Source organism: Camelus ferus, chromosome 18 (genome assembly GCF_009834535.1).
Source record: "Camelus ferus isolate YT-003-E chromosome 18, BCGSAC_Cfer_1.0, whole genome shotgun sequence".
NCBI classification, from domain to species: Eukaryota; Metazoa; Chordata; class Mammalia; order Artiodactyla; family Camelidae; genus Camelus; species Camelus ferus.
Genome location: NC_045713.1, coordinates 32,386,145 through 32,413,985, shown reverse-complemented (window position 1 = coordinate 32,413,985; position 27,841 = coordinate 32,386,145). Strand labels below are relative to the sequence as shown.

The following is a 27,841-nucleotide window of genomic DNA, read 5'->3' as shown; positions in this document are numbered from 1 at the left end:
GGTTGAAAAACAGGAGAGAGATTTTTTAAGAAAAGAGTTACATATATTTAAAAGAGACAGAGAAAGAATTTGTAACTACAAATTTTCTAAAGAAAATGCTTTAAGGAAAGGGAGATTAGGACCTAGAGCCAAAAAAGAGCCTAATTAAAGGTTAGTCAAGCTCACAGGAACATTAAGGCCATCTTGGTCACCTCATTTTATGCAGAGGACTTTAAGAAAATATTTTAGTCAAATTAAGAAAGACCCTATGTTTCATTCAGAACAGGAAATGAAAATATTCTAGTGACTATAAATCTCATTCTAAGAATTCAAGACTGTAAGCAATGTAATTGATTAACTTTCAGCGATTCTTTTTTATTGTTCTTTTGAGCCCACACTTCAAGTAGATTGCCCTAAAATTTTTCAGACACTTTTCAGTTTCACTTTTTTTCTAGTTTATGCAGAGTATTTCTTTTTTGCTAATATGAGTATCTAAGTCTATATTTCCTTCAATCACTATTTAAATATATCCCATAGTTTCTGATTTATTTATTAAAGTCCTATATGCCCCTCCTTATTTTTTGTTTGCTTGACTTCCATTGGCCTGTTTTATTAAATTAACCTGTCATTAGTGTACTTGTGTTTATTATTTCTTGGTATCTCTTTTGGTTGAGTTTTACGTATTACTAGGAGCATACATTGGTAATTACTGTATCTTCAATGTAAATTATGGATTTTAGCAATATAAAGTCTTCTTTGTCTCTGGGCCTGAATTCTACTATGTCTGTTCTTTATTGCTTATACTTGCCTGTTATAACTTGGCATTAAAAATGTTTTAGCCTTTTTAAACATTTTGATGTTATTGAACTATATATTTAATGAAATGCTCAGATATTAAGTGCTAAGATTTATGTCAGAGAATGTTTTGCCTATGTTCTCTTCTGGGAGTTTTGTGGTGTCATGTCTTACGTTTGGTCTTTAAACCGTTTCCAATTTATCTTTGTATATGGTGTAAGGAAGTGTTCTAACTTCATTGATTTACATACAGCTGTCTAGCTTTCTGAACACCACTTGTTAAAGAGACTGTTTTTCCTCTATTGTGTATTCTTGTCTCCTTTGTCATAGATTGACTGTAGGTGCATGGCTTTACTTCTGGGCTCACTATTTTTTTCCAATGATCTATGTGTCTGTTTTTGTGCCAATGCTGTGCTGTTTTGATTACTGTAGCTTTGTAGTATAGTCTGAAGTCTGGAAGGATTATGCCTCCAGCTTTGTTCTTTTTCCCAGGATTGCTTTGGCAATTCTGGGCCATTTGCAGTTCCTTATAAATTTTAGGATTATTTGTTCTAGCTCTGTGGAAAAGTCATGGGTATTTTAATAGTGATTGCATTAAGTCTGTAGATTACTTTGGATAGTATGGCCATTTTAACAATATTAATTCTTTGAATCCAAGAGCAGGGGATATTTTTCCATTTATTTGAATCATCTTCAGTTTCCTTTATCATTGTTTTATAGTTTTCAGCATATGGGTCTTTCTCCTCCTTAGTTAAGTTTATTCCTGGGTGTTTTATTTTTTAACACAATTTTAAATGAGATTTAAAATTTTTTCTATTTCTATTTCATTAATAAGATAAAGAAACACATTAGATTTCTGTATGTTAATCTTGTATCCTGCTATTTTGCTGAATTCATTTATTAGTTCTAATAGTGTTTGTGTGGAGGCTTTAGTGCTCTCTATATAGCATATCATGTCGTCTGCAAACAGAGTTTTACCTCTTCCATTCCAACTCATATAACCTTTATTTATTTTTCTTATCTGATTGCTGTGGCTATGGTTGCAAATAATATATTGAATAGAAGTGGTGAGAGTGGGCATTCTTGTCTTGTTCCTGAATTTAGCAGGAAGGCTTTCAGCTTTTCACTGCTGAGTATTATGTTGGCTGTTGGTTATGTTGGCTTTTATTATTTTTAGGTATGTTTCCTCTGTACTCAGTTTGTTGAGAGTTTTTATCATGAATAGATGTTAATTTTATCAAATGCTTTTTCTGCATCTATTGAAGTGATCAGGTGGTTTCAGTCTTTCTTTTTGTTAAAGTGGTGTAACACGTTGATTTGCATATGTTGAACCATCCTTGCCACCCTGGAATGAATCCAACTTGATAATGGTGTGTGATCCCTTTTATGTATTGTTGGAGTCAGTTTGCTAATATTGTGTTGAGGACTTTTGCATCTGTATTCATCAAATTATTGGCCTGTAATTTTCTTTTTTTGGTGTTTTCTTTGGTCTTGGTAACAGGGTGATGGTGGCTTCATAGAATGAATTTGACAGTGCTTCCACCCTTTCAGTTTTTTAGAATAGTTTGAGAAAGATAGCTATAAGTTCTTCTTTGTATGTTTGTAGAATTCTCCATGGAGTTGTTCAGTCCTGGACTTTTATTTGGAAGGAGTTGTTTTATTACAGATTCTATTTCACTTCTAGTGACCAGTATGTTCAAATTATTTGTTTCCTCTTGACTCAGTTTGGCAGGCTGTATGTTTCTAGAAATTTGTCCATTTATTCCAGGTTGCCCAATTTGTTGGCATATAACTGTTCAAATCTCTTATGATTTTTTTTTCTATATTTTTGTGGTATCAGTTGTAATTTATCCTCTTTCATTTCTTATTTTGTTTATGTACATTCTCTCTTTTCTTCTTGGAGATCCTAGCTAGAATTTTGTCAATTTTATTTATCTTTTCAAAAAACCAGCTCTTGGTTTTATTGATCTTTTCTGTTCTTTTTAATTTATATTTTACTTATTTCCTCTGATCTTTATTATTTCCTCTCTTTTGATGACTTTGGATTTTGTCCTTATTTTTTCTAATTATTTTAGTGTAGTTTAGGTTGTTTATTTGGGATCTTTCTTATTTCTTGAATAAAGCCTGTAGTGCTATAAACTTTCCCCTTAGAACTGCTTTTGCTGCATCATGTATATTTTTTAAGGTTGTGTTTTCACTTTTGTTTTGTCTTGAAGTATTTTCTAATTTCTTCTTTGAGTTGAGTTCATCATTGAACTATTGGTTTTTTAGTAGCATGTTGGTTAGTTTCCACGTAGTCATCCTTTTCCTGTTTTTCTTTCTATAGTTGATTTCTAATTTTATACTGTGTGGTCAGAAAAAAAATGCTTGGAATAATTCCCATCCTCTTAAATTTGTTGAAGTTTGTTTTGTGACATAGTGTGTGGTCTATTCTAGAGAACCTTCCATGTATGCTTGAAAATAATGTGTATTCTGTTTTATTTACTTACTTACTTACTTACTTACTTACTTACTTACTTACTTATTTATTTATTTATTTATTTATTTATTTATTTATTTATTTATTTATTTATTTATTGGATGTAGTGTCCTATAGATATCAAGTCCAACTGGTCTATTGTATTACTTAGGACCTCTGTTGCCTTATTGATTTTCTGTCTGCATAATCTGTCAGTGACAGTGTTATAATCTCTATTGATAATCTTTCTTAGTTCAGTTAGCATTTTTGTTACCTCCTTTTTAAACTCTGTCTAGTAGATTGGTGAACTCTGTTTCATTATTTGTCTTCCAGGGGGTTTCTGTTGTTCTTTTAATTGGAAATGTTTCCTATGCCTTAGGAGAAATAATCATTTTCTGTGACATTGAAAGAGTGTTTTTAATGTGGGAGTACTCCTGTGTAAATTGTGTGTGTCTGATGTGTTTGGTGTGGCAATGAAAAATTAATCAGTTGATCTAAGAAAGAGATGGAAAATTTTATTTGAGCTAAATTTGAGGAGTATTTCCTAGAAAGAGCATTTCATAAATCTCTGAGAACTGTTCTGCCCATTAGAAGTCCAGGCACAGTTAGGTAAGTTTTTTGAGATAGAGGGCTGTACATTAAATGATGTATCATTGGCAGTTTACACAGTCCAGGTCTAAGCATCATCATGGCCATTTGCAAGATAAGAGGGATATTATCTTTTAAGAAGTTGTCTTATTTATGCTAGAAGAATGTTGCTCTTTATAGTTGAGCAGGTTGTCCTGCCAATGGGGGAGGTTTGAGCGATGCATAATGCAGATACACAATGTACAGTAAGTATGAGAGAGGAGACCAAGGGAGGGCTGAGAAAGTTACTTATGTTTAAATTTAAGTTGTCTTTCAATAGTTTTATTTCCCAGGTGTCAGGGCTGGTTTTAATATGGATGCCAGCCATGTCTTTCTCAGGGTGTGCTGGCCTTATCCCCTTGATGGGGCAGGCATGGTTGGTCCAGTATCTAGTGCCCATGATGAATGTGAGGTAGAGTTTCTTTCAACTCTATAGCTGTCATCATCATCCCGTCAGTGGTGGGGTACACTCCCTAATTGTTGGAATAGAAGCTTTGAAGGTCAAGTTTGATCAGGCTCCTTTGTACTTGTGTGCATGCCCTATCCCAAAAGAAGAGTTGGTGAAGCAGGTGAGGCCCATGTGGATTATCTGCCACCTGTTTAGGAGTCCAGCAGTTCCACTCAGAAACAGCCTAAGGCCTCATCCCTTTTTCTGTTGTGTATATCCCAGAACTAGTGCAAGGCAGTGGTACAGAGTAGGCTGGAACTAGGGTTCTGGATGTTATGGCTTTAGGAATTGAAGTGGTTGTGCTCCCATCTGAGATCTTGGCTGCCCCTGTAGCAGACTTCTCTCAGGAATTGTCTGCCCCAGATCTAGTGCTAAGCTGTGGTGTGCAGTGGGCAGAGCAAGTGTGCTCTCTCTGGGAGAGGACCCACTGTGTACTCCTGAGTGTGCTGATAATGGCCTTTGCCACTCACCCAGATCACACCCCAGGCCCTCAGGGCTGTTTCTGTATAACTAGATTAAGCCCTCTCTTAGGGCCTGTCTGCCCAACCTTCAGCACTTAGCTGCTGTGTGCTTCTGCGGCGGCTGCCCCACACAAATGCCGACAGTGACCCCTGTGGCTACACCTTGTGCCCCATGCACGCACTGATAATGGTCTCCACGTCTCCACTCAGATCACACCCTAGGCGCCCTGGCTAGTATCTGTGCAGTTAGACCAAGTCTCTGCCCAGATCTCATGCCAGACTATGATGTTGAGTGAGCAGGGCCAGGGTGTTCACCTTTTCAGATTAGGAAGTGCAGTGAGATGACAGCCACAGTGCAAGGCTGTCTCCACCCTGATTGTCAGCAAGCCAACATGTGTGCACACTTCCCAAGTAGAGTCTAGGCTTCTTTAGCCCATCTGTCTGTCTCAGCAGATTTCCCATCTCCTCTGTGCAGGTCTCCAGCATGGGATGCCCAGATTGTGGTTTTACTAGTTCACTCCCCAGGGCAGTGGTCCACCTGTTTGGACCTTTTCTTCCTTAAGATCCCTCCCAGGGGTACAGGTCCTGACCCAGTGCCTTTTTTCCCCATTTTACTCAGTTACATGGAGATCTTTCTTGCAGCTCTGGTTGTGTAGGAGTTCTGCCAGTTTCCAATTCTTTGCCAGTTTCCAAATTCTCTGCCTATTTCTGCCAGCTTCCTCGTTCTCTGCCTACTTCACATTCATCCTTATTTATAAGGTAAAGTCTTACAATAATGCCTCCTCTTCCTGGCCCTGAATTTTTGTTCTCTTTCTGGTAGCCCCAGGAGTTTGTCAAGTGTTCTAAATCACTTATCAGTTACTAGTAGAGCTGGGAAATCAACCTAGACAGTCTGATTTCAGATCCTGGTTAATTAATAACCTGCCATGCCACCTACACCATGAAGGAAGAGTTTAGAGTTTTGTTTGTTTTCTGTCTTAACACCTACACTTAACATGGCACATGGCAGATGTTCAGGCAAATATTCATTAAACATAAGAATTAATCTGCTCCCGTTTACAATGCTATTCATGGAGGTATTTCCAATCTCGCAAATTATTGAGTGACATTTTGGGCTGATAGCTGTAATATGATTTTACATGTTGTTTGTTTGTTTTTGCTGATGTGATTATTTCTTTGTTTCATATTATTTCTTAGTATTTTCATAAGAATTGGGAAAACTGCTGGACAAATTCATCTGGAAATTTGCATGAATAACTTATTGATCTTTGTTCTGTGCTTGAAGTTTTGTACATATTAGAAGCTCAGTAGGTGCTGAATAAATTTAAAATGTAGATATACACAACTTCTCAAATATTTCAAATGTTTATTGTTTTCTTGTCATCCTTTAAGCTTGGTTAGAAAATTAAGTAATTCAAGTGTAAGTAATTTACTCATCTAAAATTTACATTTTGTTAGATCATCTTAACCTCTTTTTTAAAAAAGTCTTTACTCCCTTTGTAGAGTTGAAGGATGGATTTTTCGTGGTTCTACAAATTTATGGTTCTTGTGTGGAAGAATTTTATTTTAAAGGTAAGCTGTGAACTACCTATAGAATTTTTGAAACAGCTGAGAGACCACAATGGGAAAATTCTGATAGCTCAATCACTGCATTTCAACTTAATACTGTTTCATTTTTCTCAGTTCTAGGACTAGGGGTATCTCTTCAAAATCTGAAGAGTCCTCATAGAGTGAAGTGATAGCAGAATGGCATATAGAAAGGAGAGAAAAGACAGTCCAGGAAACCTCTGCTATGATAGAGTGAAGCTGTTCTTTTGGGCCATCTATATGTCTTCTTTTATGAAGTGTCTGTTAATATAAAATAATTAGTCATTTGTTAAGTTAATGTACTCTTAGGAGCTATTAACAATCTTTTTTTCTCTCATCTTCTAGAGGCGGCAATTCATTGCTTTAGTTGTGGAAATCATCCTAACATTACTATTTGCTGGTATCCCTTTTGTTAACTCGTAAGTTTATCGTTATAAGGAAGTATGGACCTTTCAATTACTCTGTTCAGCCTGTGGATGAGTTGCCTTCGTTCCTTAGAGACACTCCTTCTTCTGGAGCATGGGAATTGGCTTTCGTGCCTTCCAAAAGTGTTGTGGTGAAGAATATTGTTGAAACCGTGAAAAGGGATTTACACTACAACTTTAAAGGTTAGAAATTAAGGTTTTCTGGGGGAAAAAAGTATTATTCAACTGTTTTAGGGAAAGCACACTTGTAACCTTTTACTGGGCATTAATCCCAAGTGAAACATTGTAGGTGATCCGCATAAACAGAGAGTAACCTCCTAAGTATAACATGGACTTTGTTGAACTTGAGAATTAAATTCCTATAAAATATTTCTCCCTGGAGCCCCAAACAAATAGTAATATTTTTAAATTGGGAGATCAATTTTTATTATTCTTGGTTACCACCCAATTCTGTGATACTGTCTTCCTTCTTTCTGGTTATGCTTCTTGAACTGGGTAAGTATTACTCCAGGAATATACCTCATAGTGTGCCAGAAGTACTCAAAGGAAGTGTATAATGCTGGAGCCTTCATTCAGGATGCACACTCAGTAGTCAGTTACTTCAAAGATCATTTATGTAAAAATGTTGCACAAGTCATATATGAATGCTTTGGAGAAGACTCAAGCTTCAAGAATTATTTTTAAAGTGCCCAGTTCCTCACTTACACATTCTCGACTCAATTTGTCTCTTTTTTTCTCCCAGAGATAAACATTGTCAGAATTTTGGTGGGCATCTTTCTACTGCCCCTTTCCTTTACACGCGTATATTTATTCAGTAGTGTATTTTTTCAGTCTTTTTTTTTTTTTTTTTTTTGTCTCTCAAGGATTTTGAGAGTCCTTGAGAGTAGATTCCATCTCAAAATATTTCCTGTTTTTAAAAAACACTATGGCAGAAAAATGCAAAATCTCAGTAATTTTTGAAGTATACGTCCCAATAATTTAGTCTTCTGTAGGTTGTGCTGTGTTACTAAAAATAATTTATAATCTCCACTCTGATTTCTTCTTTGATGCCTGGGATTTTAGAAGTGTAGCACTTAACTTCCAAACATCCGAGGATTTGTTATCTTTCTGTTGTTGATTTCTATTTCAATGTCCTATAATCAGAGAGTATAATCTATGATTTCAGTTCTTTGAAAATTTGAGAATTATTTATAGCCAATTCACTATGTATTTTGAGAAATGTTCCATGCGAATTTGTAAAGACTATATATTCTGTAAATTTTGCTTGTAATGTTCTATAAATGTCACCAAGGTCAGGTTGTCAAGTTGGTTAATCATTGTGCTTTTCAAATTTTCTATATTCTTACTATTTTTTGTCTGTTTATTCTCTCAGTTGATGAGATCGGTTTTAAATTTCCAGTTTGGTGTCATTAGTATTAAATCGGTTATATATATTAAAATAATATTATAATTTCCTTTTTGCTTACATATTTTGAAATTATGTTATTAGGTCATATAATCTTTATGTCGAATTGTTTTTAAAAAATATTTCTCAGTTCTGCAGTCTTCACTCATCTCTGTTTTTAATAGATTCTAGATTTCTAGAGAAATGTTTTGTTTTTTAATTTATTAACCATATTAACCATAGTTGCTCTACCAGCAATTTCTGGTATCTGGATTTCTTGGGTATATTTTTTCCAAATCATTGAGTTCTGTTTTGGAGCATATCTTGTATATTTTTATTAAGTGACAGATATTATGGATAAAAAATATTAGATGCTCTTGAAGGCACTTTATCTAAACAGGGTTAGGTTTTCTTCTGGATGGTTATTAGAGTACTGATGGGTCAGCTTGCCTCCATGCAAGGTTGGTTTTAGGCTTCAGTAAAGACTGCTCTATTTCAGTTTTCTTTTTGCCCCTGAGGCATACCCGTTGTCCTGGGACCCGGTCATTATTCCTAGGATGTGGCCCTTCTAGTCTGGAGTATTTTAGAAGGCCCCATTCCTTTGGTGGAGCTTGAACTTCATTCTGTCTCCCCAGCATTGCCTAGCTGCTGAAATTACTGCTCAGCATTTCAGCCTGCCACCTGGTATCATCCTCTTGGTTTCTTAAGAGTCTTATCCTATGCATGCTAGGTTTAGAGTTGGTCAGTGGAATTTACATGCTAATTTCTCACCTTACTTCTCTGCTATTCTCTTCTCTTTGGAACGGTGCTTCTCAAGTCCCAGCCATTTTGGCAGCCTGAACTCTCACCTTTTTCTCTTCAACTCAGCAAGTCTGAAACTTTTTGCAAAAATACCAGGGAGGATATGACACTCACGTTGTGCATGTCCCTTTTTCAAGGCTCATAACTCTGTAAGTTCTGCTCATGCTGGTTGCTCTCAAACAGATTTCACCAAACTGTTATGCAGTGGGGAAAGTTCAGTCTAATATTAGCTACTCCATATGGCTAGAAATGGAAGTCTCTGAATGAGAATTTAAAAACTATCTGCTAGTTACTTCCATGTTTATTACATTATAGTCAGGGACAAAGTCTTTAAGATGTTGATTCCTCAGAATTTATTGATATTCTTTTGTGTGTCCCAATACATGAGGAACCTAAAAAATTCCTTAAGTACTGTGTGTTGATATGTATTCTGAATGGCCATGTACTAGACCCCTTTTAGGTATGTATTAGATTTTCTTGCCCTCACCTGCTCATTGGGTCTCAGCTTCATTGGAGAACCCTTGCCACCACTGCCTTCACCTGATCATTTAACCACTCCAGTGCTCTGAGGCTTGCATCCCCCAAGGTAACATAGCACAAGACTGAACTATCCCGTGATGACCTCTCAGTGTGGGGAAAAAGTGAATGAGTGCCTAGCTACCTCAGCTATAAGGGAAGCTACTGGAGAAAACTAATTGTCTCCAGCAGCACCAAGGGTACTGATCTGGGGCCCCCATGACTTGAAGTGGGGAGAAGATCACGAAAAAGGAAGATAAGAATATCAAAGGGCATTAAAGGGACACACAATTCCTGCTGACCGCACTGAAGATTTCAGCAGAAGTTCACCCATAAGCCTCTGAGAGAACCTTGACAGAAGATCTCCCCACCAGGCACATCTAAGTTTAAGACCTTGAGTGCTAAACGCACAGCTCCTCCCACTCTATAGCCAGCTCCTTGTGTAACTCCTAAGTGCAGCAGTGAAGAAGTGTCCAGTAAACAGAGTGCTATCAGACAAACCAGGATCTATGGGCAAGAGAAAAACCAAAAACTAGAGCTGTATTATTACCTTCTTGGAAATAAAAGAGAGATTTCCAGCAGCCAGCCAGTGAGTTGTAAGAACCAGAGGAAATATTACATAAGAATTCTGCTGCAGGAGGAAGCAAGAAGTGTAGAGCAGGTGTATGAATAGAAGGTCAGAGAGAACTCCAGAGTTAACAGTACACCGCGTCTGAAGGCAACTAATGAAGATTTGAGGAGATGTCTGCTACTTCAAATGAGACGTCGGCAATTCAAAACTATGAGGAACATGAAGCATGTTCCCAAATGACAAGAACACATGTCATCCCCAAAAGATAACAGCAGTTCTTCAATGACTGTGCTCAAAGGCATAGAGTCTTACGATCTAGCAGATTAAGAATTCAAAAATCGCTATTTTGAGGAAAGTCAACAAGCTACAAGAAAACAGTCAAGTCAATGAAATAAGAGGAAAAAAATACATGAACAAGGTGAAAAATTTGGCAGTGACATAGAAATCATAAAAAGAACCAAACAAATTCTGGAGCTGAAGAATTCAGTGAATGAAATGAAGGATGCAGCAGTGAATATCTGCATCGGGATAGATCAAATACAGGGAGGCTGCTAGTTTTGTTTCCCAGAGTCTGTATACAGTCCCAGAGACATTCTTCTCACTGCAAACACAGCCTCTAAATCAGAGACATCACAGCCAGCAATGTTGATAAGGAGTTCCTGGTACCGCTAACATTTTATAATCTAACTCAGTAACCTTAGGTTCAGTGCTGCAAGAAAGTAAACCTCAAATTTATCTTATTAGTCCTTCGTGGATCCAGGACAATCGAGGTTATGCTTTCTATGATCCCTTTTATCACAATTATAAATCTATAATTTTTTAACCAAGCTCCTCATCGGTAACAGCCTCGAAGGACAGTCACATGTTTGTCTGATACCATATTTGTATCATATTACAACTATTAATATTATGGCCTAGAAATGCAGTATATTTTCTGTTTGTCAAATCTAATTGGGTTATGCTTGATACCATCCCCAGCCCCAGTTTGAAAAGCATTAATGTGCTCAGGTTTGAGCTAGTATCTTGGACACCCCATCAACCATGAGTTGCCAGTATTAGCAGCAAACCAGAACAATCTTTGTTCTAGTATTTGCCCCGGGGTTCCTTGAAGCTGATGAATGACTTACAGCAGAAGAGTGTTGGCTGAGTGTAAACTTGCATCTGAAGCTGAGAGATGTCTGATTCTTTTAATGATGAAAGCTACTACTCTTGTCAGTGTTGCTTGTGTTGACCTTGGGAATTGTTATATTGCTGACTAGAGGTCGGTTTTGAGTTTTGGGCGTAGAAAGCCGTGGGGAATGATGCTATATCCTTTTTCTAGTGGCTTCCTCAAATACTTATCTTGGAGACATATTCTTGTAGGTGCATGGTCACCTCCCAGGCCAAACATTGACCCAAGAGCACAAGAATCAGAGTCAGTTCCAGAATCCATGACCTCATCCTTCCCTTCTTCCTTTGGATCAGACAGTCCCTTTGTTTTATAACCATCTAAGTGTCTCCATCAAGTTTCCATATGTTCAGGAAAGGTATTGTCTAGGATGGGGGCTAATTCTTTGAAATTGCATGTTGTGTGTTTTTTTTTTAAATAGATATGTGTGCAGAAAATGAGTGGAGTGGAAAGTGGCTAAGGGAACTGATTTTACAAGTCTTTATAAGATTCAGAAACAGTGATACCTGGGAGTCCAGGTGACAAGTATGGCAAAGAGTTGGGGAGATTGTGGCTTGTGAGTGGGAACTTTGAAGCATGAGATAATACCTTTGGTAAGGCTATGGCGTCCTCACAAGCTATACTGTCAACAGGGCAATAATGAGGCTTGTCGTGGGAGCGTTTGAAAATCCAGTCATTGACGGTTTGCTAGAGGGAGAGTTGTGCAGTCAAGCCACTTAAATCTTAGTAATAAAAATGCATGGAACTTCACTTGCACCTGTGGGCTATTGAAGCCTTTCCTGTTTACCTCAAAAATATGTTTACTCCTAAGAAAATCTTTAGTGTATACAAATGTGCATAAAGTGTCTTGCCTTATGTTTAAGTCTTTAATCCACTTGGAGTTTACTTTTGTGTACAGTGTGAGGGAGTGTTCTAGATTCATTGATTTACATGCTGCTGTCCAGTTTTCCCAACACCATTTGCTGAAGAGACTATTTTTATTCTATTGTATGTTCTTGCCTCCTATGTCAAAGATTAATTGACCGAAAGTTTGTGGGTTCATTTCTAGGCTCTCTGTTCTGTTCTATCAATCCATAAGTTTGTTTTTGTACCAATACCGTGGTGTTTTGATTACTGTAGTTCTGTAGTATTGTCTTAAGTCTGAGAGGGTTATTTGAGATTTGCAGATACTGCAGGTATATGTAAAATAGATAAACAAGTTTATACTGTATAGGCACAGAGAAATATATTCAATGTCTTGTAGTAGCTCACAGTGGAAAAGAATATGAAAATGAATATATGTATATTCATGTATGACTGAAAAATTGTGCTGTACACCAGAAGTTAACACATTGTAAACTGATTATAACTCAATAAAAAAAACAAAAAACAAAAACAAAAACAAATGTACATATAGATATTTAAATGACAACATATTTTGTCTTAGAAGGGTGCAAATGATGCCACATTTTAAAATTTTAGGCTAAACTTAATTTAAGCCAAATTCATTGATAGGTCATCTCAAATACTGAAACACAATTACCTCAAATATTAAAATCATAAAGTGGTTTCATTCCTTAACTTCTAAGTATTTTTTGTTAGATATTAAAGATTCCCATGGTATAAGACTTTGAATAGATTGCATAGGTCAATTTTGTTCTTATTTCCCTTTGTGATGGAAATTTCAGAATACCAGTTTGAAACATTACTCATCCTTAGCTTATTTCAACATACGGTTATTACAAGGATTAATTATATTTTAAGCTTGTGATAAATTTTTTTTAAACTCCTAAAAACTTTTAGGCGTTCCAAATATCAGTTTGTTATGCCAGTGTCTGAGCAGCAGTGTTTTAAAATTTGTGCTGTTTTGATAGCCTTTCATCCACGTAAGGTGGGTTGCCCATCTTACAGATAGGAAGGGCTGTCAGACAGTTTGCCATTATGTGGTCAACTCACACATTAGATTTTTCTCTCTCTACAGTTCAAGGCTTTTCTTCAGAAAGAGATTTTGAAGATTATGTTAAGGAAAAGGATAACTCTAAAAGAGTGATGGTTGCTTTTGTTTTTGACCACGAGTTCAAAAATAGTGATGATCCCCTGCCACTTAAGGTAAGAAAATTTTATGTACAAACCTAAAATTTGTTCTTCCAGTTTCCAGAAATTTCATCAAGCAGAGGTATCAGTATTCCATTTTATAGGTGGAGAGACTAATTTACCCAAGGTCATACTGCTTTTACATACTAGAACAAGCCTCAGTAACTTTGGCATCTGGACATTTATTTAGCCATTACTTTTTGCTGATGAGAAAATAATTGAATTTACCACCTACCAGGCCTTCTACTTACAAATCGGACTCATAGGAAATATTGACACCTAAAGATATTGCCTTTGCTACTGTATCTGATACGGGACTTATCTCTAGGTGCATATGATGGTGTAGTAAATACACATTTTGCAGGTCAAAAGATCTGGTACGTTAAAATGGATGCATCTTCACTGGCATGGAACACAACACAAAAACTTTCCTCTTTCTTTTGAGTGAATTTTATGATTTCTCTCCTAAATCTAAACCTAGAGGTTAATGTGAAGGCTTAGCCAAGCTGAATCAGAATTAGGACATATTCAGACACTTTGGAAGATTCTGATAACAGCCCCCAAGAAGGAGAGGCACGGACAGAGCTTCGAACTTGGTGTCTCTGGTGTTGAGGCAAATAAACAAAGTATGGTATAGATTAATACATGGAGCCAAAACTCTGCATTGAAGATGCAGATGGTCATCAGTGGAATGAAGAAGTAAGGAAATCACTAAGTTGTAAGCAGGGTGGTAGGTATCTTTTCATTCTGTCCCATCACTCCCTCACTCCTTTCATATAGGTCAGGTTCCCTCACGTTACTGGCTCCATGTCAGCTGATGCTGATGAAGGCTCAATGATGTACACAGAGACTTGTCAAAATGCTTTTGGTGCAGGTTCAAGCTTCACCTCTTCTGCGTTGTATAATAATCTCCCTTATTCGGACCCCCTCATTTGAGCTTATGCTTAAGATTGCTAATGTGACTTGCTCTGCAGTGTCTCTCCCAACCATACAACCATACACCTCTCCTCCTTCATACTCCCAGAAACACTCTACACTGTGTCTCTATCATTGAAGTTACTATGATGTCAATATATATGTTTCCTTAAATGGAATTTGAGCTCCTTGAGGAACAGGGGCTATGTCTTAATTCTTGAACATGTAGTAAGTATCTAAAACTTTTGTCTTGATAACTGAATATATGAATATTTATCTAGACTTATGACATCTGCCTGCCCCCTCCTGATCTTTCTGACTTTTCTGGTCTGATCCTTCTGACTTTCGGCAACTATTGGACCATTTTCTGTCTTGTAACACTACTTAGACCCAGCATGGTCTGCCTTGAAGTTGAATTAGTTCTCCAGAACTAGTATCATCTTTTCATTTAATAATTAAGTTATACAACACTCCACGTTTACATTTTATCACATTCTTCTTCTGTCCTCATGTAGGACTTTTCTTACACTGCATTCACTTTTCAGAAAGGAAGAGATTTACCTCCGAGAACACTTGGCTGACATAACTGGAAAGGAAATTATGGTGTATCTTTGGTATATTTCATTTCAGTATGCATGCCAGCTATCTATTTCAGGAAAATACATTCACAATGGTGTGTAAGCTTACCACAAACCTACAGCAGACCTACAGCAAGTTTGCCCTCTCTTCCTGATGTTCAGAATCTACTTTGGTGCTTATCAGTCTGCCTCAAAATCACATTTTCAATTGTACTTTTTTTTTCCCCTCAATCGTACTTTAACTATTTCTTATTCTTACTTAATTATATTCTTTGTTTATAGATATTGTTTGTTTCTTATTGCTCCTTCTAGGTAAAATGTCATCTGCGTTTTAGTAGTTTTCAGAGGAACAAGTATGTGCGGTTTAATCGACCTGGAGGCTGGGAAACAGGCGCCCTCTTTCCATCTCTTCTTTCTGTGGGACCCAGAAATGAACATTTTGCAGATGGAGGGAGTCCTGGTGAGCAGATCTTTAACCATACTCATTTTAATATCCTAATAGTATGGTAAGACCCATCACATGTTTACAATTATATATCTTCAAACTTGTGATGAAAGTTGTTTATTTTTTACTTACTGTGCTCGTGATTTTTTTCTTTAAAAATTTTCAGTATTCAAAAACTCATATGAAAAATTCTATACATTGGAAACAATATACTTTTATCCTTTCCTCGTCATAAGCCTTACATTTTCATGTAGATTTACTTGTGAAATTTGACTTTAATGACTTAATGTACACATCAAAATGATTTATTACTACACGAAAAGGATTTGCTATAAAATTTTTAAATTGACTAATTAACTTAATTAAAATGAAATACTTCTCATCTGAAAGGCGCTTAAAAGGCAAAAGTCAGAGGGGAGAAAATATGACAGAAGATTCACATTCAAAACCTATAAAGGACTTGTAGAGATTAACAGCAAAATCAGTTTTTAGATGTCATGGCAATGCCAAATTTCTATAAAAGATTTTATTAGCTTTTACTTTCTACACCAAACTCATGTACCAGGAAGAAACTGTTGCATGCTGTCGCAGATCCAGGGGTCACACTGGGTAGCACTTCCTCAGCAGACATCAGCTCATACAACTCACTCAGTCTGAGCTTCATTTAGTTTTTCACATGCCAGGGGTACAGAATCAAAGTATTTGCCTGTCCAATAATTAATTCAATTCTCATTCCAGTTGATTGAAATTACAGAAAGTAGCTCTATAATTTCATGCACTGTTTTACTTCTAGGAAGTTGAGAATTAGGATCCATTTTTAAAGTATTATTATATACTTTGTTTGGGGAAACGATGTTAGCTGCTGTGACATTCAGACTACGAGAAGGCCCTCAGTACAACAAATAACTTTGTCTTTGACACACTGTAGTTACCTTTTGTGTTGTTGTTCAGCTCAGCTATTTCTTTTTCTATTGTCCTGAGCAATCCTTGTTTTGTTTTGTTTTCATTTAGGTTACATCACTGAAGGGTTCCTGGTTATGCAACATGCCTTGAATAAAGCCATCATGAAATATCATGACCACATTGCTGTACAAGAGCTGTTCAAACATGTCACCGTTTTTGTTCAGAGATTTCCATACCCAATATATGATCATGATTACTTTTTAAAAATTTTGGTTATTTTTACCCCTTTAGTAATCTTATTTATCTTTGCTATGAATCATCTTACCCTCATTCAGTCTATTGTGTGGGAAAAGGAAAACCGATTGAAGGTAACTCCACTTTTCTTGCAGGAGATAGAGCCTCTGTAGAAAATGTTGGATCTGTAGGGCAAATTTCTGTGGAGGGTTGGATTATTTCTACTCATTCAGCACTGGTGGATGGTCATGTTTCAGTGAGCACTTGTATCTCTTGGAAGTTTTGTAAAATTTGTTTTTATTGGAATTCTTGGTTTAGTTTTCAGTTTTATTTCTAGACGACTACTTCACAAGAACGTTACAGATTGAATTTAAATGCAGAATGACCTAAAATCTCTCTGGAATAAAGTAAGCTACAAAAAATAATAATAATAATCAATTGGGCTTGTGGAATCATATCTAGATAAATTTAGATACAATTCAATTTCAAGACTCTATGATTCTGTGATTATTTTACCAGCTTGTGGTATTTGAATATTTTTTTCAGAGCGGCCTCTAATAGCCCCCTCCAAAATTGTATCTAGGGAGAGAAAATATTGTGTTATGGCCAGAGGCTTTGTAGTTCAAAATCCAATCATCTATTTAACCAATGATTCATTCAGAGTTATTTATTACTGATTTATTAATTGCCTGTTTTGTTTCAGAGACTGATAAATCAAAGATTTAAATCCTGTCTCTAGTACTTACTGAGTCTATGACATGATATATAACTTTCTCGTGTATTTTCTTGCATGTAAATTGAGTATAATAATACCTAATTTGCAAGGTTGTTATGACATTAAGCAAGATATTATGTGAAAAATTGTCACCCTCAAATCACCTAGACCTACTGTCATCAGGCATAAAGGCGGAAACACATACTGAGTGCTCCATAGCAGTGGTCTCTCCGTTTCATTTATCTCCTTTGTGTAATCATCGGTTGTGTCATTTTCACTCTTTCCTTACTAGTGGCAACACCACTTTACAGATCAGGGTCACACTGTTTCTCACTGTCTAGCTCTTCTCACATCTCATTATCCATTATCTCTCCTATCAATCTACCTCGTAGGTTGTTGCCAGGATAATTGTCCTGTAACACAAATGGCTATAAATACATTTTAATTTCCTATCTTTACTGCGTCCTTGCCTTTACTGGTGAGCTTTTCCATTTTGTAATTTTCTTGTTTCTAGGTGTTGCCTTTTCTTTTCCACCTCAACGAGTTCCTTTAGCATTTGTTGTAAAGCTGGTTTAGTGATGCTGAATTCTTTTAGCTTTTGGTTGTCTGTAAAGCTTTTGATTTCTCCATCAAATCTGAATGAGAACCTTATTGGAGAGAGTATTCTTGGTTGTAGGTTTTTCCCTTTCATCACTTGAAATATATCATGCCACTCCCTTCTGGCCTGTAGAGTTTCTGTTGAAAAATCAACTGATATCCTTATGGTAGTTCCCTTGTATGTTATTTTCTGTTTTTCTCTTGTTGCTTTTAATATTTTTTTCTTACCTTTAACTTTTGTCAGTTTCATTACTATGTGCCTTGTCGTCCTCCTCTTTGGGTTAATCCTGTGTGGGACTCTGTGCTTCCTGGACTTGGGTGACTGCTTCCTTTCCCAAGTTAGGGATGTTTCAGCTATTATTTCTTCAAATAATTTCTCAGGTTCTTATTCTGTCTCTTCTCCCTCTGCAAGTACTAGTGTGTTTTATGTTATCCTAGATCTCTCTTAAACTAGCCTCATTTCTTTTCATTCTTTTTTCTTTTTTCTCTTCTACAGTAGTGATTTCCACTACTCTGTCTTCTACCTCACTGATCTATTCTTCTGCCTCATTTAGTCTGCTGTTGGTTCCTTCGTGTGTATTATTCATTTCGGTAATTGTATTCTTCATCTCTGCTTGGTTGTTTTTTATATTTTCTAACTCTTTGCTAAAAACCTAACTTCTCACTCTGTGCATTTATTCTCCTCCCAAGTTCTCTGATCATCTTCACAATCATTTCTCTGAATTTCTTGGGTAGACTTCCTATCTCTGCATCACTGATTTCTTCTGGGATTTTATCTTATGCCTTTGTCTGGAAGTTATTCCTCTGCTCCCTCATTTTGTCTAAATTTCTATTTGTATTTTTATGCAGGTTAGTTACATTTCTAGACCTTGGAGAAGTGGCCCTCTGTATGAGACATCTTATGTGTCCCACAGTCCATCATTAATTAATATTATTAGAATGTTCATACTACCCAAAGAAACCTACAGATTCAGTTCAATCTCTGTCAGATTTCAGTGGCACAGGGGTTGCTATCTTCTCTGCCATGGGCAGTCCTGACAGAGACTCTTCACAGAGAGAGTTTTTCAGGTGCAGTTTTCTGACTACGGAGAAGACTCACTTGAGTCAGTGCCAGTAAGACATGAGCCAAAATTGACTGCTGAACAGCCGTCAATAAAAAAGACTGGAACCTACCAAAAAAGGGTCTTATTCAACTGGAGACACAAATAGAAAATCACAGCAGGACAGTAGGAGGGGTATACTCATGATATAATTGGGTCCCATACACTGTGGGTGGGTGACCCACAAACTGGAGAAAATTATATTGCAGAAATTCTCCCTCAGGAGTGAGAGTTCTGAGCCCCATGTCAGGCTCCCCAGCCTGGGGATAGGGTTCAATCTGTAGACCAGTTTGAGGATTAATGCCATCTTAACAATGTTAAGTCTCTGACCCATGAAAATGAGGTGTCTTTCCTACACTTAGGTTTCCTTTAATTTCTTTCAGCAACATTTCTAGTTTTCAAAGAATTTAATGCTGATATATCAGTAAAATTCAATGAAATATTTTAAATAGCCTCTGAAGATAATGCCCCTTACTTGAATCTTATTGGCTTTCTACATTGTATTCTTAGCTAAACTCTTTGGATGATCTTTTGTTAAAGCTTGAAATACCCCATATGCCTATGAAGAATATAGTTCATAAAGACTACTGGTAAAACTCTAAGGTTTTTATTCCCCTTACTTTTCATCCTAGAGTTTGCTTTTAATTTTTTTAATTGAATTCAAATATATTTACATTCCTTTAATACCTCCTGGAAGAGGACACAATAAAAAGAATTGGGATATTAATCTAGCTGGTTTATAGTTTCAAGGTTTTTGCATGTCTGAACGTTATCAGGTAAATTATTGGTGAAATCATCTCTGGGCTTATAAGCATTGCAGCATCACCACTTACTAGCTGAATAATTTTAATCAAGTCACATAATATTCTGACATTTGATTTCCTCCTCTATAAATTGGGCATGATAATGCTAACTATTTAACCCATTTTGGTTGTGGTGGAAGTTAAAGTAGAAATATTTGTGAATGCATTTTGCATAATTATATTGTTTTATATGATATATGGTTTGTGTTAACTTTCCCATAGGAGTACCAGCTCATGGTAGGACTCAGTAATTGGATGCTTTGGGCTGCCTATTTCTTCACATCCCTCTCTTTCTATTCAGTTATCATCTCTTTGATGTGCCTTATTTTCTTTGCCAAGGCAAGTGTCTATTTAACTGCATCATGCTGCAGCCAAACTTTGAGAGGGAAAACAGAAACATGGTGTGGGCCTAATGGATTCAAGTTGCCAGGGAATAAAAAATGTTGACTCCACTATGGAAACCAGGGACTGCTTAGTCTCTCAGCAAATTAAACTTTAAACCTAGATGTATGTAATGCAGGAAAAATGGGTGTGGGCGTGAGGAGGGCTGTGTCCCAAGCCTCAGTTGAGCCCCTGGGACGTGCCCTGCCTAGTGTGGGTCCTTGGCTTCAGGCAGGAAAGAACTCAAGAGTAAGCCACAGCTGAGTAAAGGTTGATTTATTTAGAGAGATACATCAAAAGGCAAGAGAAAGGCCATGAGGCGTTGGGGTTGGGTGCTCAGATTAGAGTAAAAGTAAGTACACACTCCACAGACAGAGTGCAGGCTGTCTCTGAAGAGGAGGGAGAGAGAGAGGCAGCCAGGGGCAGTGTTACCAATTTCTATGGGCTCAGTAATTCACATGCCCACAGGAGGGACCATTCCAGCTGCCCTGGGGACAGGGCTGGGATTCCCAGGAATTAGGCATCGTCCTTTCTTTGGCCTTTTGCGGTTAGCCTTGGGGTTGTCATGGCGCATGTGGACATGTTATTTATCATGCTAATGTTACAATAAGCATATAATGAAGCTCAAGGTCTACTGGAAGTCAAACCTCCTGCTATCTTAATCCTTAAGGCCAACTGGAAGTTGAATTTTCCACCATTTTGATGTTAATTGCTGTCATTCCTTGAATGGCTGTGCCCTGCCCCCTTCCATCCTGTCTCTTGCGGACCTTTTGTAGTTAATAAATTGTCTACTCTCTATCTCCCTGAGCATTCTCATTGGTTTCATTAAGCTATTAAAATATTTTTAAATGTTTCATTTTTCTTTTGCTCTGACACTGCTTGGAGTATGACTTAACTGGCTTCCTGATTGCTTTGCTAGATTGAACCCGTGCCAGTCATCCAAAACAGTGACCCATCTCTTGTATTTGTCTTTTTGCTGTGTTTTGCCATCGCCACAATATTCTTCAGCTTTATGGTTAGCACGTTCTTCAGTAAAGGTGAGTCTAAAATTCTTCCTGGGAAAGATTTTCAGTGACTAAAGGAGGATTGTATTTGGGTGTTTCTTTCTAACCTTCAGCTGCTAACTCATGCATGGTATCCCTGTTTATCTATTAGGAAAGGTGGAGAATGAGATCGTTTCTGTATATTCTGTTGGAGGGACTGAAGTCTGCCCCTATCTGAGGATGATAGTGGAGTATGTGAAGAGGAAGAAAACAAAACTGCTTGACTGAAATAATGGGTCCTTGCACTTAATTAATAGATCCCTATTGTGTGCCTGCTGTTGAAATATAGCCTCCAAAGAGCTGCCATTGACCTTGGGGACATACTGTATTTGCAAAAAATGATTTGACAGGATATGCAGAGAGCAGTGAAAATAAGTGGAGCATAGTGTACGTGTGAATAAAAAATGATTAAAATAACTCAAATTTAGATTAAGATAAACCTAAGGATTCTTCCTGTAGAGGTTTGCTTTTAAGTATTTTTGAAGGACTGGAAGACTGGTACAGGAAGTCAGCTGAATAGACACAAGTATCCATTCATTCATTCATCCAAATCTTTTTGCTAGCACAATATCTATATTAATATATGGGGGCAAATAAAAATTGTTTCTTTGCCCTTTGAGGGCACATATGCCAATAACTTTATTTCATTTTATTTTAATTTTTCTCAGTACATTATCATAGTTATTATTAACTGATGGGTCCTCATGGGGACATGATTGTACATACAACAAATAAGCAACAAAGAAAGAAAGAAAGGAAAAACAACCCAAAGGGTAGAGAAAAGTAGTGTGTCAACGTGAGGCAGAATATGATATACTAAAGAGAATAGTAAGTGGTAGAAAAAAAAACAGTGATGTTTTCTATTTCTGGCATCATAGCAGGCTAGATATTCTGAACATTTTAATCTGCTTCTTTTGGTACACAGGTGTAAGTCTTTCACTATGGTATATACTCAGGAATGAGATTGCTGGGTCATAGGGTTTGTGAATGTCCAGCCTGACTATGTCAAACACAAAGTGCTTCTACACATTTACCATCCCACTGGAAGAAGATGAAAATCCCAGTTGCTTCATATCTTTGCCAAAATTTAGTATTGTCTAGCTTAAATTGTGCCACATTAAGAGATACAAAATGTTATGGAAACTTAAATTTGCATTTTCCTAATTACTAATGAAGTTGAGTATGTGTTATTAATATGAGTCATATGTGTTTCCTTTCCTGTAAAATCTGTTAATGCATTCTTTTATAATTATCGATTTGCAAGAGTTCTTTACAGAATACTGTTACATACCTTTTGTTAGTTGCAAGTATGTTGCAAAACTTCTCCCAGCTTGGAGATATCTTTATCTTTTATGATATCTTTTAATAGTTACTAATTCCAGTCATATATAAGCAATATCATATGCTATTTTTCTTTCTCTTTCTGGCTTCACTTAGAATGATGATCTCCAGGTCCATCCATGTTATTGCAGATGGCATTATTTTAGTCTTTTTTACGGCTGAGTGGTATTCCATTGTGTGTATCTATATATCTATAGATATATAAACACATATATATATATACACACCACAGTTCCATTGTGTGTGTGTGTATGTGTGTGTGTGTGTATGTGTCTGTGTGTACGTATATGTGTATATATGATATATATACACATATATATATCACAACTTCTTTATCCAGTCAATAGACATTTAGGTTGCTTCCATGTCTTGGTTATTGTACATAGTGCTTCTGTGAATATGCAGGGGAGGGCATTATCTTTTCCAATTCGAGTTTCTTCCACATATATGCCCCGGAGTGGAATTGCCAGATCATATGGTAACTGTTTTCAATTTTTAAAAAATCTCCATACTATTCTCCATAGTGGCTGCATCAAACTACATTCCCTCCAGCAGTGTAGGAGGGTTCCCTTTTCTCCACACCCTCTCCAGCATTTATCATTTGTGGGCTTTTGAATGATGGCCATTCTGACTAGTGTGAGGCGATACCTCGTTGTAGTTTTGCTTTGTACTTCTCTGATAATTAGTCGTATTGAGCATTTTTTCATGTGCCTATTGGCCATTTGTATGAATTAGTTCCTAAGATGTTTAATTTCAGCCTTTTATTCATTTATAAAATATTTTTGAGCAATTAGTAAGTGATAAGCATTATATAATGGCTGGGGAAGCAATGGTGAACAAAATAGATAAATTCCTATTCTCAGTGTGCTTATTTTAGTTCACTCTTATAATAAAACAAAGATATTTGTATTTTAGACTTTTTTCAGATTGCCTAAATTGACCTCATGATTTCCTTCTTATTTGCAGTATATTTTGCTGTTTCTGTTGGAGGTTTCCTTTATCTTGCCACCTACTTTCCAGCTTTCAGCATCTCTTCAAACTATGCACTGATGACACTTGCCCAGAAACTGGCTTCCTGTCTCAGCTCAAATATTGCAATGGCACTGGGTACTAAGTTCCTAGTCAAGGCAGAAATGGACAGTGGGTATTTACCTTGTAAATTTTGCCATGTTCTCATAGGATATTTAAGTTTTAATGTTCACTGGTATCACTAAACTATCCTTCAAAGTTTATACTACTTTATACCGCCACCTATAGTACATAAGTGCTTTACATTCTATCCATAAACTGACTCAGTTTTGTTAGGGCCTCTCCCTACTCTTTTGGGAGTTGCCACCTGCTATTTAGTGGTAGAGAAGGAAATGACATGAGTCTGCTTATAGTCACTTTTTCTTCCTTTTTCCATCAGTGCAGCAGTATCTATGCAAAAATTCTTCTAGTATTCTGTTCTGTAGTTAGCATCCAACCCTACTTTTCAATGATAATGTTTTTTCCAAAATTATATATTCCAGGGAACATTTAGCATGAGGGGTGCTGTAGAGGGAGGAGCCACTATTTAACCTATATGTATGCTTAATTTTTTAAGAATATTATTTCTGACTTTTTAATATATTTTATTTTTGTTTCATTCATTACTGATTGTTTGTGGCAAGCAGGAAGGATGTCACGTGGTTACTTGCTCAGCTGTCCTAAATCCTAATAGTACAAGAAAGTAGCTGACTATAGTAGGGATCTCTAGAGAATATTAACACATTTTTTTTTCTTCACTCTTAAATTATGATGCAAATGGATAACTCTCTTTTGGTCTCAGTTAGCATCTAAATTAAATGTCTCCTGTTGTCTCTTAGAAATTGGAATTAAATGGAGTAACATCTTCTCTCCAACCAAAGTGGATAACTTTGCCTTTGCTTATATACTGGGAATGTTTTTATTTGATGCTTTCTTGTATGGCCTTGTGGCTTGGTACATAGAAGCTGTCTTTCCAGGAGAGTATGGTGTGTCCAAACCATGGAACTTTTTCCTGCTGGTGAGTGGTAATGATTTTGTTTTTGAGAGAGGCCACAGTCCTTCTGACCCTGTTTTATAATTTCTGTGAGTCGCCATGAGTTAATTTTGCATTAACTACAATTGAATCAGTATTTCAGGTGGAAGAATCATTCTAATTACTCTAGCCGGACTAGTTCACTAGCCCTTTCCTAATGCGCTTTAAAGCCTCTGATATATATAAATATAAATAAACTATAGATCATGGCCTGCAACCCCAGACTTTACAAATTCTGAGTAATCCATCACTCTTGCAGGCAAGTGTTTCATAAAGGAGAGAACTTCAGTATAAAGAAATTAGTACAGAATGGGTCTTCAGATGCTAACAAGAAGAGGCTTAGTTATGTCCCAGATCTAGGCACTCACCACCTGGTTTATGTCTTTGGCTTGCCCATATTTCTTAGAGTCAGAACCATAGCAAAATGGGATGTGGTACATCTTGACTTCCTTCTCAGTCTCTTCCTTTGTTACCATTGGCTCATCTTACCATTGCTAAGAGAAGAAGGTAGAACAGAGAGTGATACTAATAGTTTTTTCTGTAACCTCATTTTGGACTGATTTGGGGTAATGAACCTATATTTTCCTTTCATTTCTCTTGGACAGTTATGATTTTAATAGAGTAGTTTGCTTTTGTGCTTTGGCAAATTATAGCCAGTTAGCACCAAATTTTACTCCCAAGAAATATTCAGCAATCTATCTCAATACAAAGGGTAACAGGCTGAAGTATTTTCTAACGTTGCATTTTACGATGTCATTACATTTTATTCCCTTCTTAGCCCTCTCATTGGTTTGGGGAAAAAAGTGAGGCAAAAAAAGAAACAAGGGAAATTTATGGGATAACTGGAAGCAAGTATTTTGAAGCTGAACCTTCTGACTTGGTGGCAGGTATCCAGGCCAAACATCTGTGCAAGGTATTGTTTCCCAGATCTCTTTTACTTGATGGAGGCGAAATTTAGCTTACATTTCAGTGCAAATGTCTGTTAATAGGAAATACCAAGAAAAAGGTCACATGCTAATGAAAAAAGTCGTGACCATCTTGTTTACTTCCTTCAAGAAAGATCAAAATTAAATTTATATGGTATATAAGAAAAGTCACATCTTTCTCTTCCTCCAAAAGAGAATCAGACTTTCTGTAAACTCTCATGATGTGTTCTACTAATGCTCTCATTTTAAAAAGGAACGTCTAGTGGAGCTTGATGATTTGAGTATGTAAACACTGAGTTCTGTTCACAAATATTTTGCATGTTTTATTTGTAGTCTCCTCTGTTTATCAGGGGGTCAACTACAAGCATGTAATATTCAGGTAACCTATATGTTTGATGACATTTCCTTGCCTCTCCATCGGTGTCGTGATACCATGTACACATACACACCGTGTGCGGAGAGAGCTGATGGCTACTCTGAAGCTTTATTAAGTTGCACAGTCTTCTATAGCAAAGAAGAATGACAAGGGAAATGGTTAACAGGCAGCATCTGGCTCAAGGTCAGAAGATCCTTTATGTTTTGGTAAATCATGTTCATGTTGGCACCAGTGAGCCTTACAGCTTATCAGGGCGGAACGTGTGAGAAACGGCTGCTTTACAACATTCTTCTTGGACTCAGACGGCTGTGCCTGTCTTAGGTTGCCCCCCACTGGCTAACCAGCCTTCTCACCTCTGAGTCTGCAGCTTTTTATAACTTGTTTACCATTCCAGCCTAAGGCTCGTTCCTTGGTTCCCACAGTTGAGGACCTACACTCTGTAAGGTCTACCTAAGTTTTATTTGCGCTCCTAATCCCACAATTTCAGAAAACCCAAAGCCCTCCATGCAAATTCAGCTAATTTAAGAGATATTTATACTTTTGTGGTCCTCTCTGCCTTCAGTATGCTGCGTGCTGCCTCGGTTTTGGTTACATCAATTCAAACGCAAAACTCAGTCTTTTCCCTGGTGTCCTCAGAAAATCCATTCACACCAAACATTTTTGTGAATGTTAGTAACCTGCAATGTAGATTAGAGCTGTAAGGGGTTGGTTCAAGGAACACGTGGGCTCCGACCATTTCCCCAGCTTTATTTACACTTGTCTCTCCCTATTTGTCTCTTTATACTTTTCCTACAAGATTGCCCCGATTGCTACTCTAAATACGCACTCTCCCCATATACGCCTCAGACTTTCATATTCAGGCTCATGAGAATGCTTGGGAAAACCAAGGATCTTCTGTGTATCATTTATTCTTTCACTCTTGGCACCGGGGTTATAAGCAGTGAAAAAGCCAGATAAAATTCATGCTCTCAAAGAACTTACATTCGGGTGTGAATAAAAGTAGGTCAGCAATTAAACAAATGAACAGTCAAGATAATTGCAGTACACAGTAAGTGCCATTAGGGGAATAAATAGGGTGATGATACAGCAATTAAGGGGTAGGATGGGAAGGAAAACCACTTCAGTTAGGTTATTCAGTTAACTCTCTCTGAAAGCATGATCATTGTGGATGCTGGCCACCCTGTCCAACAACAAAATCAACGGAACAGAGTCACCTCACACAAAATCAAGCCCATGTCTTTGTGGGATTCACCTTGTTGTTACTGTACTGAAGCCCAACTCTTCTCTCTCTCCAAATCTGCATCCTTTGCATCCCCACACAGGTGTTGCCCTCAAGAACACTCCTGCATGTTAATTTCCATCTCATGTAAACTACCTGGATGCTAACTTCTGTCTTAGAGTGTACTTCCCGGGGAATCTAACTAGTGATTGTTAGTACCCAAGTAGACTGAGAAAGCAGGTGATAAGATGAAAGGTAGACTCGTGCAAGGAAGCAGTACAGTGTTCATAAATGATGAATTGGGGCGGTATTCCAGGGGAAAGAATTGCATACTTGGTGCCATCTATTAAGCATTTTAAAATATTGGGAAAGCAGTAATTAGAGGGGCCATGGAATTGGATGGATGTTGTTGGGAGAACGGATACACTGAAGATGGAAAATGAAAGGCTGTGTGTGATTAACCATCAGAAGCTAGCTGAAATATAGTAAGCCTCTGGAAGCATATAAAGGGATTTTCATTTCTAGCAACCAAAGAACAGAAAAGGCTGAGAAGTAAGCCTTAGATTTAATCATAGGAACAGCAGAACTCTAGAGAAAGTTAAATTGATAATCCGGGCAGGTCTCCTATCCCAGAATTGGGATCTTGACTGGGAAGAAATGAAACGTGGAGACACAGGATGGGAACCTAGGACACGAAAGCCTCGAGTCCCATTTGTTCCTGAACCCTCAGTCTGCAGAAATGGCTCACTCCTCCCAATTAGGGGCTGATATTTCTTTCTCCTTTCCTTGAAGATGGTGCGGTGACCTCTGCCTCACAAGACAGCCCACAACCCATTTTGGCCACTGAGAAAATAACTTGGATTATGTCACGAAAAGTGGTAGACAGCCTGCAAGGTAGCCTTCAGTGTCCCAGCATCTCCTGATTTTCATG

At 37.2% G+C, this 27,841-nt stretch overlaps 1 protein-coding gene across 1 annotated transcript in view; it reads left to right on the top strand.

Annotated features, from left to right (window-relative positions):
- Positions 1–2,859: 2,859 nt before the first annotated feature.
- Positions 2,860–27,841, top strand: part of LOC102510113 (ATP-binding cassette sub-family A member 3) — a 79,178-nt gene continuing 54,196 nt past the window's right edge. The window contains 11 exon segments of the mRNA XM_032460902.1: positions 2,860–6,340; positions 6,701–6,748; positions 6,750–6,963; positions 13,181–13,308; positions 15,099–15,246; positions 16,243–16,502; positions 19,806–19,922; positions 20,884–21,001; positions 23,315–23,488; positions 24,196–24,374; positions 25,168–25,302. Of these exon segments, the coding sequence (XP_032316793.1) occupies positions 6,281–6,340; positions 6,701–6,748; positions 6,750–6,963; positions 13,181–13,308; positions 15,099–15,246; positions 16,243–16,502; positions 19,806–19,922; positions 20,884–21,001; positions 23,315–23,488; positions 24,196–24,374; positions 25,168–25,302 (1,581 nt within the window). The 5' untranslated portion in view covers positions 2,860–6,280.